General features: G+C 38.2%; 1 protein-coding gene across 2 annotated transcripts in view; it reads right to left on the bottom strand.

Annotated features, from left to right (window-relative positions):
- Positions 1-916: 916 nt before the first annotated feature.
- BTF3L4 (basic transcription factor 3 like 4) overlaps positions 917-14,387 on the bottom strand; it is a 29,408-nt gene continuing 15,937 nt past the window's right edge. For both annotated transcript variants that reach the window (XM_077779735.1, XM_077779736.1), the window contains 3 exons: positions 3,427-3,628; positions 2,531-2,590; positions 917-1,375 (listed from right to left, as the gene is read on the bottom strand). In XM_077779735.1, the coding sequence (XP_077635861.1) occupies positions 1,329-1,375; positions 2,531-2,590; positions 3,427-3,628 (309 nt within the window). In that variant the 3' untranslated portion in view covers positions 917-1,328. The remainder of the gene's footprint in view (positions 1,376-2,530; positions 2,591-3,426; positions 3,629-14,387) is intronic.

Below are 14,387 nucleotides of genomic sequence, written 5' to 3'. Positions count from 1 at the left end.
GCAAGCTTTTATCATCAGACAGCAAGAGGGAAACTTGAACTAATGAATGCAACTTACCTCCAAGTCTTCTGAAAGGAGGTGAAAAAATAAATACTGTATTTTATCAGTGTCCCCCCAAAAGCATTACTCTAAGCATGCAGGAGGATGCTGTGAGCAGCTACAACAGTAAAATCCAATCCAGAGGTAGGTTCAAGACCAATAGTAGGAGAGTGGTTGAAGAAATCCTCCTGCGGCCAGTACTATTTCATAGAATGACATTTTGTGCTAGGGAATGAGTCCATGGCCTATCTTGTTCTGACTCAAAAGGACATTCCTAATTTTAACCTTGCTGGAAACAGGTATTTTTGCACCTGCTATTAAGAACAGCTAGTCTACAGGATAAGGCTGGCATAAAATTATTTAGCAAGCACATGCTAGCTATTCCAGTTTGAAATCTACCAAACTATAAAAGCAAGGGGGAAATAAAAAGTTGAAGTTGGAGCTGTTGTTCCTCAAGATGGGGGGAAAATGTCTTACAAAAAGAGGGGATTAGGCACTCACTTAACTCTGTATGGAGAACATCCTTCTCAGGTTAGGTAGAAGATGAGGAAGAGCATTACCAAAGGCTGACCAGGCCACTGGGAGACCAAAGGGAGAGGGGAAAAAGGCATTTAGGAAGAGAGCTAGAAGAAAATCTTCTGGGTGTGACTAGGTAAGTGAATCTAAGGCAACCACACCAAAGATCTGCTACCCACTATGCCAACATGGAGCTGTGGCAAAATATCTCAAGACATTTTAAACCCAGAGATATGTATGAAAAATATGTTAACCAAGCAAATTAACCAAACTTCCAAGGGTAAAATTGCCTCAGATCTGAAATCCAAGATACTCACTTTTCATTAATTCTGTGCATTATTAGAAAAAAATAAAAAGTAACAAATGTAAAGATTTGTTTTATTTCTACTGGGGGAAGAAGGAGGATAAATAGAATTGTTTTCCAATTTGCTCTCCACTGTATACACACATACCCACACACATACATACACATACACACACCAAAAATACTCCAACAAAAAACAAAACAAAAAACTGAGAATCAAACACCAAAACACCCTCAAACTGCACCAATACTTCGTATTTTGACCAAAAGAATAGATCCTGGGAGGAAGTGCAAAATGCAAAATCAAATGACCGAAAAATGCTGAACAAACAGCATTATTAATATACAAAATATTTATATTACTGAACTAGTAACAGTTGATGTTCTCCATGTCTGTAAAACTTTGGAACCACATAGCTGATTTGTTAAATCTAGTCCATGCCAGCTTCCAAACACCAGAAAAAATTTTTTAGTTAGCTTCATTCTTCGATGCCTCATCAAAATTTTCTACGAGATCTGAAAAAAAATAAGGAAATGAGTAAAAGATTTTTTTTTAAAAGTGCTAAATGAAATTCCTATCTTCTAACCCTAATAAAACAAAATTGTTGCTACTAGAATTAGCCTGAAAACATTTAGGACAAGAGGCAGAAATGAACTGGTGGCATTTCACTAATAATGCTTCCTTTATCTGCTTTTTAAAAAATTTTTCTCAAGCAGCCTCCATCCTAAGTGTGGAGCCTGACACAAGGCTCAATCCCATGACCCTGGGATCATGACCTGAGCCGATATCAAATCAGTTTTATGCTCAACTGACTGAGCCACCCAGGCGCCCATCATTTATCTGTTTTTAAGCAGTAATCCTGGGGCACCTGGGTGGCTCAGTCGGTTAAGCGTCCAACTTCGGTTCAGGTCATGATCTCACGGTTCGTGGGTTCAAGTCCTGCGTCAGGCTCTGTGCTGACTGCCAGCTCAGAGCCTGGAGACTGTTTCAGATTCTGTGTCTCACTCTCTCTTAGACCCTCCCCTGCTCATGCTGTCTTTCTCTCTCAGAAATAAATAAAACATTTAAAAATTTTTTTTAAACAGTAATCCTAAGGAAATGTAAATCCTTTTTTAGTCTACGCAGACTACTAAGGTGAACAGCATTTTTGTATGTCAATCATAATTACCACAGAAAATTAACAATAACTATGCAAACTTATAATCACAGTGATTCTAATTTAATAAATGCAGGTAGCAGAGCTTTGTGTGACAATTTCTGATTCTAAGTTCTAAATGGGAGGGCTTTTATTCTTTTTCATTAGATTATAATGCATATCATTGTGAATCTATTTAAATTTATGAGTTTACCATTGACAAAAACTGAAAGTCATTATATAGTGAATTAAATGTGATAAATAGGCTGCTAAAAATCTTTTGTTTTACATTTTTTTTTATGTTTGTTTATTTATTTATTTTGAGAGAGAGAGAAACAGCACAAGTTGGGGAGGGGCAGAGAGGAGAGACAGAATCCCAAGCAGGCACCACACTGTCAGCGTAGAGCCCTATGCGGCTCAAACTCACAAACTGTGAGATCATGACCTGAGCCAAGATCAAGAGTTGGACACTTAACTGACTGCACCACCCAGGTGCCCCTGCTAAAAATCTTAAAACTAAAGAAATGTCACTTACCTGGAACATCATCATCCTCCTCATCAATGTCTTCTGGTTTTGGTGCTTTGCTATCCAACACTACAAAAAGTTTATTTTAAAATTAATCTTGGAAGAATAAAGGCCTACATAGAATACTTGTAATATTTATTCTTTTCTGTTTAAATCTTATATAGTTGTTCAGAAGAAGCTAAAGATTGTCTTATCTAATACCGTAGTTTTTACTTAATAGTAAAATCAATAAAACTTTAACTTCATTAGGCATATACTAAATATAGCTGGCAATTTCAATGGGCAATGAAGGTAAAATTTATAAGAAAACTGAAATAATTCAGGATGAGGTAAAATAAAAAAGACATTACAGTTAATTTGTGCTCTAAATTCCATATGCTCTAAGTCAAAAATGGATATTCAAGACTATCCCTCTCTTTTGGTGTAACAAAGTATCTAGCTACTGAAGTAACAGGCTCTTTGATTTTTAGGGGTGACAATACACATTTGAAATCAGGACTATCTTGGAAATTCAGAATTTATGATTGCTGCACCTATAGTACAATCAACAATATGAAACAAAAATACAGTCCTGTAATAACAGTATCTTATTCTTGTCATTAGTCGGAAGTGAATACCAAACATTGCCCACAAAATGTGGTCTGCAGATCGTGGCATTTTCCTTTTAGGTAATTACCTCTCAATTCTTTATTACTCCTGAAATGTATCTGAATATTCAGTATGCTACACTGCACAATTATTAAAGAAAACTCAAAAAAATTATGAAGCATATAAGCAAAGCAACATTTTAAAAAGTAAAATTTACATGCAAGCAAATCCTTCTAGTATAAAATGGCACACCTTTTAAATCATTAGGTTCTTTAAACTGAGGTGGAGAATGAAAGACACTAAACTGAAATACCTACCTTGCCGAGGGAACTGTTCAGCTAACTTCCTAAGACTTGTTAAGCTGTCAGCACCAAGCTGACTTAATATTCCAGGAAGCATTTCTGTGATTGGTTTGGCTTCTGCATGACCAGTAATTGCAAAGGTGTTAGCAGAAAGGGAAGCTTGGACTTTGGGATTGTTGAAATGAATAACTGTCCCATCATCTTTAATCATGTTCACCTGTATGATCACAGAAGCAAAATGTATATCACATATTTGGTATAACTAAAACAGCATCTGTTTAAGTAATGGTTTAGCCAATTATGTTTATTATTATTTTTTAACAATCCCAAGGTAGTAAGCAGTAGATATGGGTGGAAAAAGACTCTAGTAGTAACAAAGTAAAATGGTATAGGTGGCACAAATTACTAAGATGTTCAGGAAATAGTCATTTTATTATAGAATCTACAAATTCAAAGACTTCTACTATGAGAAAGAAGTTTATGACCATATTTTAAAAATAACGGAATTATCAGCCAAGAACTGCCTTCTTAATGAAATTACCCAATATCTTAATTAATTTACACTATTACACTAAATTGGTACAGATACTATTTGGTGGGGTAGCATCTTACTTAGGCAACAGGTTGTAAAGGAGTAATGGCGTATGGTAAAAAATAACCACTGAAAATCCATAAAGAGCACTTGGAAATTTAATCAGGTTTTTCACTTCTTTTAACACTTAGTAAATTTACAAAAGTTTCAACTTGTTCTCACCATATCATTCTGTGTATTTTGTCAGTTCCTCTAACTCTTCAATGTAGCTTCTCAACAACCTTTAATAACCCTTGTAAATGTCAAAGAAGCTCTCCAAACTTGCCTGGCCACTTGAAAATGCTTTATCAATTACCAGGAAACCTTTAAAACCATCCTCACATTCTTTCGGTAGCTATAACTATCATGAATTGACTGTTTCAGATTTGATTTTATCCATTGCCTGGGGCTTGCTGAAAAGGAAGGTTAAACATGTGCTATTTAAAATATTATTTTTCTCTCTCACTCATGTTCTCTCTTATTTGTGTTTTAGTGGAGTTAAATCTGTATAAGTTAAAAGTGTAAATAATGTGATTCCCACTATGCAGTTGATTCCACTGGATAAGTTACCTTGGTGGTAACATGCTTATTATATAAAAAGGCTAGGAGAGTTAATTCTTGGCTATGTTAGAAGCATTTCATGATCCATCCAAAAACAGTCTTTGTCACAATCAAGCAGAGATGCTGTGTATTCTCCATGGTCAGTGGAAGTGGGCTTTTCTTCCTCAAAGGTGATCATCACCACTAATAGCGCCAGAAAGGAAGGGGAACAAAGGGGCTTCTAAATTTCAGGCAAGACCTGGAACACAGAGAAAATAAAGGCATATCCCCTGGAAAATTTTAACTAAAAACTCCTCAAATAATTTCCCAAATTTTCTGTCAGAAAAATCACTATTTTTTTAAATGTTTATTTATTTTTGAGACACAGAGAGACAGAGCATGAGCAGCGGAGAGGGACAGAGAGAGGGAGACACAGAATCTGAAGCAGGCCTCACGCTCTGAGCTGTCAGCACAGAGCCCGACATGGGGCTTGAACCACAAACTGTGAGATCATGACCTGAGCCAAAGTCAGACACTTAACCGACTGAGCCACCCAGGTGACCCCAAAATCACTATTTGAAATCTATACCTTTCCCTGTATCAATATTGTACTTAATGTTCCATTATGCATATTACACAGTAAGCATTCGATCCAGCTGTTCTGAACAAATACCATTGTGAGTTAAAAATAATTTATATTGACTCTAGAAAAAGATAAATTATATAGTTCTGGAGGTAATTATAGTTTAGGTAGAAAAGTTTAATGTTAAAGTGGCTGAAAATTTGGAAGAGGAGTGGCTTGAGAAGAAGGTGGCATAGTGGATATGAAATGGATGCTGTTCTGTTTCTATCCTAGAATCACATAATTGTAGTATGGCAAATGAATAAAGATATGGTAGGACTCTCTTTTCTGAATCAAGACCAAATCACATAATTTTAATAAGGATTTCCACAATATTTCCAGGACTGAAAAGTCTGAAATATTAGCATGTAAAATTTTTAATTTATAGATGTAAAAGTCATAAGAGATCTGAAATCAATATTGTTCCAAAGTCATGCCATGTATTTATTGAACTTAGAGGTTTTCTAATTCAAATCTCTTGTTAGAGAAATAAATACTAAAGACAAGAGCTCTTGGTTAAACAAATATTCAAGGATAAATAGTTACATGCAAACATAGAACTTGAACATGGGTTCCCAACTTTCTGTTTAATTTCCTTCCTACGGTATCACATTCTCATTTTTTTAAAATTTTTTTTAAGTTTTAACTTTTCTTTTAATTCCAATTAACATACAGTGTTATTTAGTGTTAGGTATACAATATAGTGATTTAACACATATATCACCTGGTGTTATCATAGCAAATGCCCTCCTTAATCCCGTCAGCTATTTAACCCATCCCCCCATGTACCTCTCCTCTAGTAACTGTCAGTTTGCTCTCTATAGTTAAAAGTCTGTTTCTCGGTTAGCCTCTCTCCCTCTGCATGTGTCATTCTCATTCTTAAAAATGTTTATTTGCCTATAAAAATTCAATTCTGTGGCCCCATGAAAGCTTGCCAACAATTATTTACGTCAGAATATAGGCTAAATGGAGAATGCAAAAGAAAAACAACACAGATATATGGATAATATGTATCTTGCTGGCTACAAAGTAAGTAAGAGGCTTACATAGAGCCAAAAAAAGTAAAATCACAAATTTTCTGTTCAAGATTCTTTATTAAAGACTAAATAGTAAGTCATATCTTAATAGTTTAATGTTGAGTTTAGTGTGAAAAGCAGGATGAATTCCATCTCAGACTGTGAAATAGAAATAAATTTATAAATGGTTATTTTAAATGGGATTGCACAAAAGATGTACCTTCATGAATAGAAAGGTCCAGAAAGGGTATAGAATTTAGTTAACTTTAGAATAGAAAATTACTAGAAGTTAAAGAAGGCCAGAGTATTTTGTTTCTATCTACCATTGCTTCCTCTCTACTGAGCAAATAACATATAAGGCTTCTAGATTCAAGCTATTAGAAACGATCAGAACTGTTGGGTTGAGAAAGATCAGTTAGACACTTCTTCCCCCACCTTTTTAGAAGCAAAAGAAGGGATTAAGGAACTTGTTAAATTCACAAAGCAAACTGTACACATTTCATAAGGAGACTTCACCTTTGGCAGTTACTGCTGGTTGGTCAGAATAAGTCATAGTCTATATACAGTATATAAAAATAAGGAGCAGACAAGGAAACAAAAACTATTAAATTAGCTAGTGCCAGCGCTCAGGTCTCTTTTCAATCAAACAAAATGTTTTTTATATCAAAATGTTTTTTCCACTTTAACAGGTAGTTTAAGGTAAAGGATGCTACTTGAGCTATGGAGAAAGTAGCATTTTCTTTTTTTTAAGTTTATTTTTAAGAGAGAGAGAGTATGTGTGTGTGTTGTGTGTGTGTGTGAGAGAGAGAGAGAAGAGCAGGGGAGGTGCTAGGGTGGGAGTGGGGGTGTGGGACAGAGGATCTGAAGCAGGCTCTGCACTGGCAGCAGAGAGTCCAATGCAGGGCTCAAACTCACAAACTGAAATTATGACTGGAGCTAGAGCTGAAGTCAGATACTTAACCGACTGAGCCACCACCCAGGCACCAGGAAGTAGCATTTTTGAGATCCCATCAGATGCCCTTGCTCTTGTTTTTTTGCTCATATAATACTGATGTGTCCTGTAGTTATAAAAAAAAAATTGCCTCTCATGCCTAGAACATTTACATATGCTGTTTTCACTGTTCAGAAGAACATTTTTCTGCTTCTCCACCTTGCAAATTCTGATTTATCCAAGACTTGGGTCAGATGCTTCTTCGTGAAAATTTAAGGTTGTTTATGCGCTTTCTGTATTTCATGGGTATTGCAATTATATAGAATTGTCTTGTAGGATATGTGTCTGCAAATCTCTGGCCTTACTAGAAGGTATCTCGTGATCAGAGACTGTGTCTTACTAGACATAGTATGCCCCCAAGTGTCCAGTACATATTAGTCACTCACATTTGCCAAATGAATGGACACCTCCAACACAATTTCAATTCTTGGATGCTGTCAGAATTAAACTCCCCAAATGCTAGATGAGGGGTCATCTCAAGTTTTAGAAATAACTCCAGAACCTGGTGAGCTACATCTCTGGCTGGACTTTTCCTATTGTTCTGACTTTTCAGAATCAGTCTGAATGCCTGACAGAATTCAGAGGCATTTTATTTAAATCATTCCTGGCAACTGCTGGCTGGTCCTATTATGCTATCAAAACCTTAACAACCCTGGCTTGGGAAAAGAAGAGAGCAGAGAAGTAGGGAGCTCCGTACATTGCACTCGCCCCCATATCTCACATGGAAAAAGATCTGAAACCATAAGAAACCTTACAGAACCCAAGAGATTGGGAGAGAAAGGACGCAGAATCCACTGAGAAAGCCTTCTAATGTGAGTGCGAACTGGGAAAGATAAAATTGGGCAGGATCCCTGGAGACTCCAGGGACGGGGGTGATCCCCCTCTGTGGGGAGTGAGAGGGGGGAAAAGAGAGCGTCTGAAACTGCTCAAGACACAGTCCCTGTCGCTGGGAAACAGAAAAACCTCTACTTGGGGCACAGAAGGATCGTGCACGCCAAATCCCTGAGCACCAGGTCCCCGCGCGCCAACTCATCCGGAGGGGCTGTGCACGCAGACCACTTCTTTGTGCTCCTGGCTGGCTGGACCCTGAGAGGAGCTGCGCGCCTACTGCGCCATTGTGCTCCTGGCTGGCCAGACCCCTGGAGGAACCGAGCGTGCATACCGGGCCTCCGCGCTCTTGGCTGGCTGGAACTCTAGAGGGAAGGCAAAGAGCTTAAAAACTGGGAGATTTGCCCACAAGTTCGTGTTTTGGGTGAAGAGACACAGAGGGACCTGGTTTCCCTCTCTCCAGCGGGCCGGCGTGCCCCGCAGGCAAACCACCTCTCAGGCTCGCCAACCTGACCCAGAGGAGAAGGGACCAGCGATTCTGGCTCCATCCCCAGGGCTAGGCAAGAAGCTTGGAATTGCCGGACGGGGATCACCTGCGAGGTTGTTTCTACGGCAATTTCAGTGGGGCGAGCGGACTGGGATTTGGAAACTAGGCCTGGCCTGGGTTAAAGAGCGCAACCCACTTTGGCTGCGCCCCCGACATGGGGGTGAGGTACAGTGCTTGGTTCAAGAAGGGACTGAAGCGCAGCCACTCTCCTCCCCACAACCCCCAAGGCAGAACTCCCGCCTGACGCATTAGATCACACCACGCCCATCCCTGCTTGAGAGCTGCCCTCCCCCTCATTCCCCCCCACCAACAATGACCTGATTAACCCTGGTCACCGGCTTGCTTAAACAGTCACATTTAGTCCATTCTGTAGATGTGAATTCTACACCTACTGACCTTTTCATCTCTTTCTCTCAGGAGTAATTAGACTATATAGTTTCTCTGGATAACACCAGAGTCCTCTCACCTATCCAACCATATTCCACCCTTTAGCTCTTTGAAAAAAGCTTCTTATCCCTTCTGCCTGTTCATTCTATTTCCAATTTTGCCTCATCCCTGCCCTGTCTTCTCTCTCTTTCTCTATGCTCTTCAACCAGCACTGCATACACCCAGCTATTTAATTGTAGCTGGGAAATCCGGTTATATGCTTTAAACTGTTCTTTGTCCATCAGTTTTCTTCTTTTTTCCTTTTCTTTTATTCTTTTTGACCTTTTTATGTACTTTCTAATTTTCTATTATTCGCCTTTCCTCCTCCGTCTTTTCTCTTAACTTTTTCATTTTCCCTCTTGGTTTGCATGTTATATGGACTTGTCTGTGCGTTTGTGTGCCTCTGCTCCCTGTGTATTTGTCGGTCTGTTTTCTTCTCCAGGGCTACCTCAAGAAACAAGCCATGGTGGAGAGTCCCAAATATCACTACGAGTAGGAAAATAAAATAACCAAGGTCTAAACAAGAGAGACCAAAAGATACCATTCAAAAAACACTCTCCGGGGGCGCCTGTGTGGCTTAGTCGGTTAAGCGTCCGACTTTCGCTTAGGTCATGATCTCGCGGTTCGTGGGTTCGAGCCCCGCATTGGGCTCTGTGCTGACTGCCAACTCAGAGCCTGGAGCCTATTTCAGAGTCTGTGACTCCCTCTCTCTCTGACCCTCCCCTCCCCTGCTCACGCTGTCTCTCTCTCTCTCTCCTGGAAATAAATAAAACATTAAAAAAAAAAAAAAAAAACACTCTCCGAAAAGATAGGCCCTGGACAGTCAAAGAGTCTTCTTGGATATAGCAGCACTCACAGGTGCAGAGAGCATTAACAGGTCTTTAAAACTAAACAAGAGACAGAAAGCTTAACTAAAATGATGAAATGAAAGAGCTCTCCTCCTAAGAAATTCCAAGAAGAACTGACAGCTAATGAACTGCTCAAAACAGATATAAGCAACATAACTGAACAAGATTTTAGAATAATAATAAAACTAATAGCTGGTCTTGAAAAAAAGCATAGAGGACATCAAAGAAACTATAGCTACAAACAACATGGAGCATAAAAATAGGCATGATGAATTTAAAAATGCAATAAATGAGATACATAATAAATTAGAGGCCTCTAATGCATGGATTGAAGAGGCAGAAACGAGAATAAGTGATTTAGAAGACATCATTATAGAAAAAGAGGAAACTGAGAAAAAAACAGACAAACTGATCCAGGTACATGAAAGAAGAGTTCGAGAGCTCAGCGATACGGTCAAACGCAACAATATCCATATCACAGGAAACCCAGAAGAGGAAGAGACAGGGAAAGGTGCTGAAGGGGTCCTGGAACAAATTACAGCAGAGAACTTCCCCAACCTGGGGAAGGAAGTAAACGTTGAAATACACGAGGCTCAGAGGACTCCCCTCAGACATAATTTGAATCGATCTTCANCAGAATGGATAAAAAAACAAAATCCATCTATATGCTGTCTACAAGAAACTCATCTTAGACTGTAAGATACCTTCAGTATAGAGTATCTATACTGAAAGTAAGGGGATGGAGAAAAATATATCTTGCTACTGGAAATCAAAAGAAAGCTAGAGTAGCTATACTTATATCAGACAAATTGGACTTTAAAGACAATAACAAGAGATGAAGCGCATTACATAATAATTACAGGGTCTATCCATCAGGAAGAACTAACAATCATAAATGTCTATGCACTGAATATGGGAGCCCCTAAATATTTAAAACAATTAAACACAAACAGAAATAAGCTTATAGATAAGAATGTGCTAATAGCAGGGGACTTTAATACTCCGCTTACAGAAATGGATAGGTCAACCAGAGAGAAAATCAAAAGAAATAATGGACTTAAAAGACACATTGAACCAGATAGATCTGACAGATATATTGAGAACTCTACAACCTGAGGCCAGGGAATTTCTTCTCAAGTGCGCATGGCACATTCTCCAAGATAGATCACATACTCGGACATAAAGCAGCCCTCAATAAATATAAAGAATTGAAATCATACCATNAAAATTGCACCAGCATACTTCTCAAAACTAGAACAAACTATCCTAAAATTTGTATGGAACCACAAAAGATCCCGAATAGCCAAAGTCATATTGAAGAAGAAAACCAAAATGGGAGGCATCACCATCCCAACTTTAGCCTCTGCTACAAAGATGTCATCATCAAGACAGTATGGTATTAGCATTAAAACAGACACATAGACCAATGGAATAGAATTGAGAATTCAGACCTGGACCCAAAGGTATACAGCCAACTAATCTTTGACAAAGCAGGAAAGAATATCCAATGGAATAAAAACAGCCTCTTTATNCTAAGTGTCCATCAACGGACGAATGGATCAAGAAGATGTGGTTTATCTATACGATGGAATACTACATGGCATGAGAAAGAATGAAATCTGGCCATGTGTAGCAACATGGATGGACCTTGAGGGTGTTATGCTGAGCGAAATAAGTCAGGTAGAGAAGGACAACTATCATATGTTTGCATGTATAGGAGGATTAGGAGGAACTTAACGGAGGACCATGGGGGAGAAGAAGGGCGGAAATGGTGGGGGAGAGGGAAAGAGGCAAACCATGAGAGACTCTTGAATGCTGAGAACAAACTGAGGACTGATGGGTGTGTGTGTGGGGGGGAGATGGGCATGGAGGGGGGCACTTCTGAGAATGAGCACTGGGTGTTATATGGAAACCAACTTGACAATAAACTATTTGTAAAAAAAAAAAACAAAAAACAAAAAACCCCTAAACACCCTGCCTTTTTCACCTCAGAGTAGGGTGCATATATTAATCACAGCAACCTTCTATCTGGTAAACCTGATGCTTGCTTACAGCAGTAAATTTTTATGGCTCTAGGAGGCTCACAAAGTTATATTTGATTCTACATCTTTTGCTGATAATTGCCCTCGCAGTTCAGAGAGGAAGTTTAAATTCTTCCATGTAATTTTTTTTTTTTTTAATCCAAGTCGCCACTAGGCCAGCTAGCTGCGGATCGGAGACTTGACAATTGTCTTAAAAATCAAGTTTTACTGCTACTCCTTCCTGTATGTAGTATAATTTATTAATTCATTTTTAAGATTTTATTTTCAAGTTACTGTCACATACAACATTGGGTTCAAACTTACAACCCCAAGATCAAGAGTCACATGTTCTACCGACTGAGCCATCCAGCCACCCATGTAGTGGCATTTAAATGTTTATTAGGAAATTCATCATTTATTGCATTCCTCCTATATCTTAATGGGGTGAAATAACAGACATTTTAAGAAAAGGGCAAATGTGTCTGGGTTTTTGTGAGGCTAAGGGATGTAAGTGTTTGAAGATTATGGGCTTAGCACACACTCTCATAAATCAGTATCTTTCATATTCAATACTTCTAAGTTCAGCACCTGCTTATTTCTTTTTTTTTTTTTTAGTTTTTTTTTAATGTTTTATTTCTTTTTGAGAGAGAGATAGTAACAGCCTGAGCAGAGGAAGGTCAGAGAGAGAGGGAGGCACAGAATCTGAAGACAGGCTCCAGGCTCTAAGCTAACTGGCAGCACAGAGTCCGACATGGGGCTCGAACCCAGGAACCATGAGATCATGACCTGAGCTGAAGTCAGACATTTAACCGACTGAGCCACCCAGGTGCCCCAGCACCTGCTTATTTCTAAAGCGTAGTATGAAGCATAACCGATTATTGTTGACATGAGCTAAAGCTAACAGCTGTTATTAAACTGTATGATATGCTGGGATCATTCTCTCTTATGCTCTGGTGGCAAGAGTCTGATGAGATGGGATTCTCCACAGCTATGCTATAGATAGTGTAAAATGGTGTAACCTTTTTGAAAAGCAATTTGGCAACATGGATGAAGAATTCTAAAATGTTCATGCTTGTTTAGCCAGTAACTGCATTTCCAAGAATCTCTCTGAAGAAAACCATAGATGGAGATACAGATTACATATATTGAAGTCCATCATGTGATTCTCTTATTATCAAAGTACTTAATGTATTATAAATTAAGAAATATTAAATTTTGGTATATTCATTTATTGAGTATATGTAGACATCTAAACTGATGATTAAGAAGAGTTTTTTTAATGATATGAAACAATTTTTATGATATAGTGCTATTTGGGAAAAAATGATTCCAAATTGTGCTTCTAGCTATAGTCTCAAGTATGTTAAAAATATATGCGTATAAAGAAATGCAAAACTAATAGTAGTCCCTTCTGGGTAGTGGGATTATGATCAAATGTTAATATTTTTCATATTTTCTATATACCTATAATTTTCTACAATGACAATATATCTTCCTATTAGATGGAGGAAAGCTATTTTAAAAACAGAAAACGTTCACCAACATTTGGCAACAGATGAATGGATATTATGTGTTATTATCCATAACAATAGAATATTATTCAGCTGTAAAAGGAGTGAAGTTCTGATACATGCTAAAATGTAGATGAACCTTGAAAACATGCTAAGTGAAGTAAGCTAGATACGAAAGGACAAATATTGTATTACATGAAATATCTACAAGAGGCAAATCCACAGAGACAAAAAGTAGGTTAGAGGTTATCAGGGGTGGGGAAGAGGGAATGGAAAGTTACTGCGTAATGGGTATGGAGTTTCTGTTTGGAATGATGAAAAATTTTGGAAATAGATAATGATGGTAGCTGAATAACAGTGTGAATGTAATTAGTGTCTTTGAATTGTACTTAAAATGGTTAAAGTGGCAAGTTTTATGTTGTATTTGACCACAATAAAAAAGTAGTTAAAATCAAAACATAAACCCAAAAATCAGGATCTTAAAAGTTAAGTAAGGCTGCTATGGAATAAGGTGAATGGGACATAGTGCTTCCCTTTTACTCTCCTGTACTCAGAGCTGTCCACTAATTGGTACCTGAGGCTCTAGTTGGAGGGAGAAGGAACTGTGGTTAAAAGTCAACCAATAACTTTAAGTCTTCCTTCTGGTACAAGTGGTTCAGGAAAAGGAAGACTCAGAAAGAGGAAAATATAAACAGTAATACTTATGTATACAATTACAAAAGTTACATTTCTTAGCCTTATGTGGTCTCCTGAGCTCCAGCTTCCTATGACTACCTTTAAAAAACATTTTTTTTTTAAGTAATCTCTACGCCCAATGTGGGGCTTGAACTCATGACCCTGAGATAAAGAGTCCCATACTCCACCAACTAAGCCAGCCAGGTATCCCTCAATGGTTAACTTATTGAGAACAATTCCATCTCAAATAATCAGTATCCTTTAAACTTAATAGGCCCCAAACAAATTCATCATGGAAGCCAGCATGCTATAGACTATAAAACGATCAATAAACATGGTCCCTGCTGTTAAGACTCTTATAATCTGGGGGGGTGGGGGGG

This window comes from Crocuta crocuta, unplaced genomic scaffold, assembly GCF_008692635.1.
Source record: "Crocuta crocuta isolate KB4526 unplaced genomic scaffold, BGI_CrCroc_1.0 scaffold168, whole genome shotgun sequence".
Lineage (NCBI taxonomy): Eukaryota > Metazoa > Chordata > Mammalia > Carnivora > Hyaenidae > Crocuta > Crocuta crocuta.
The sequence above is the reverse complement of the archived record's forward strand: the minus strand, read 5'-3'. Positions and strand labels throughout refer to the sequence as shown.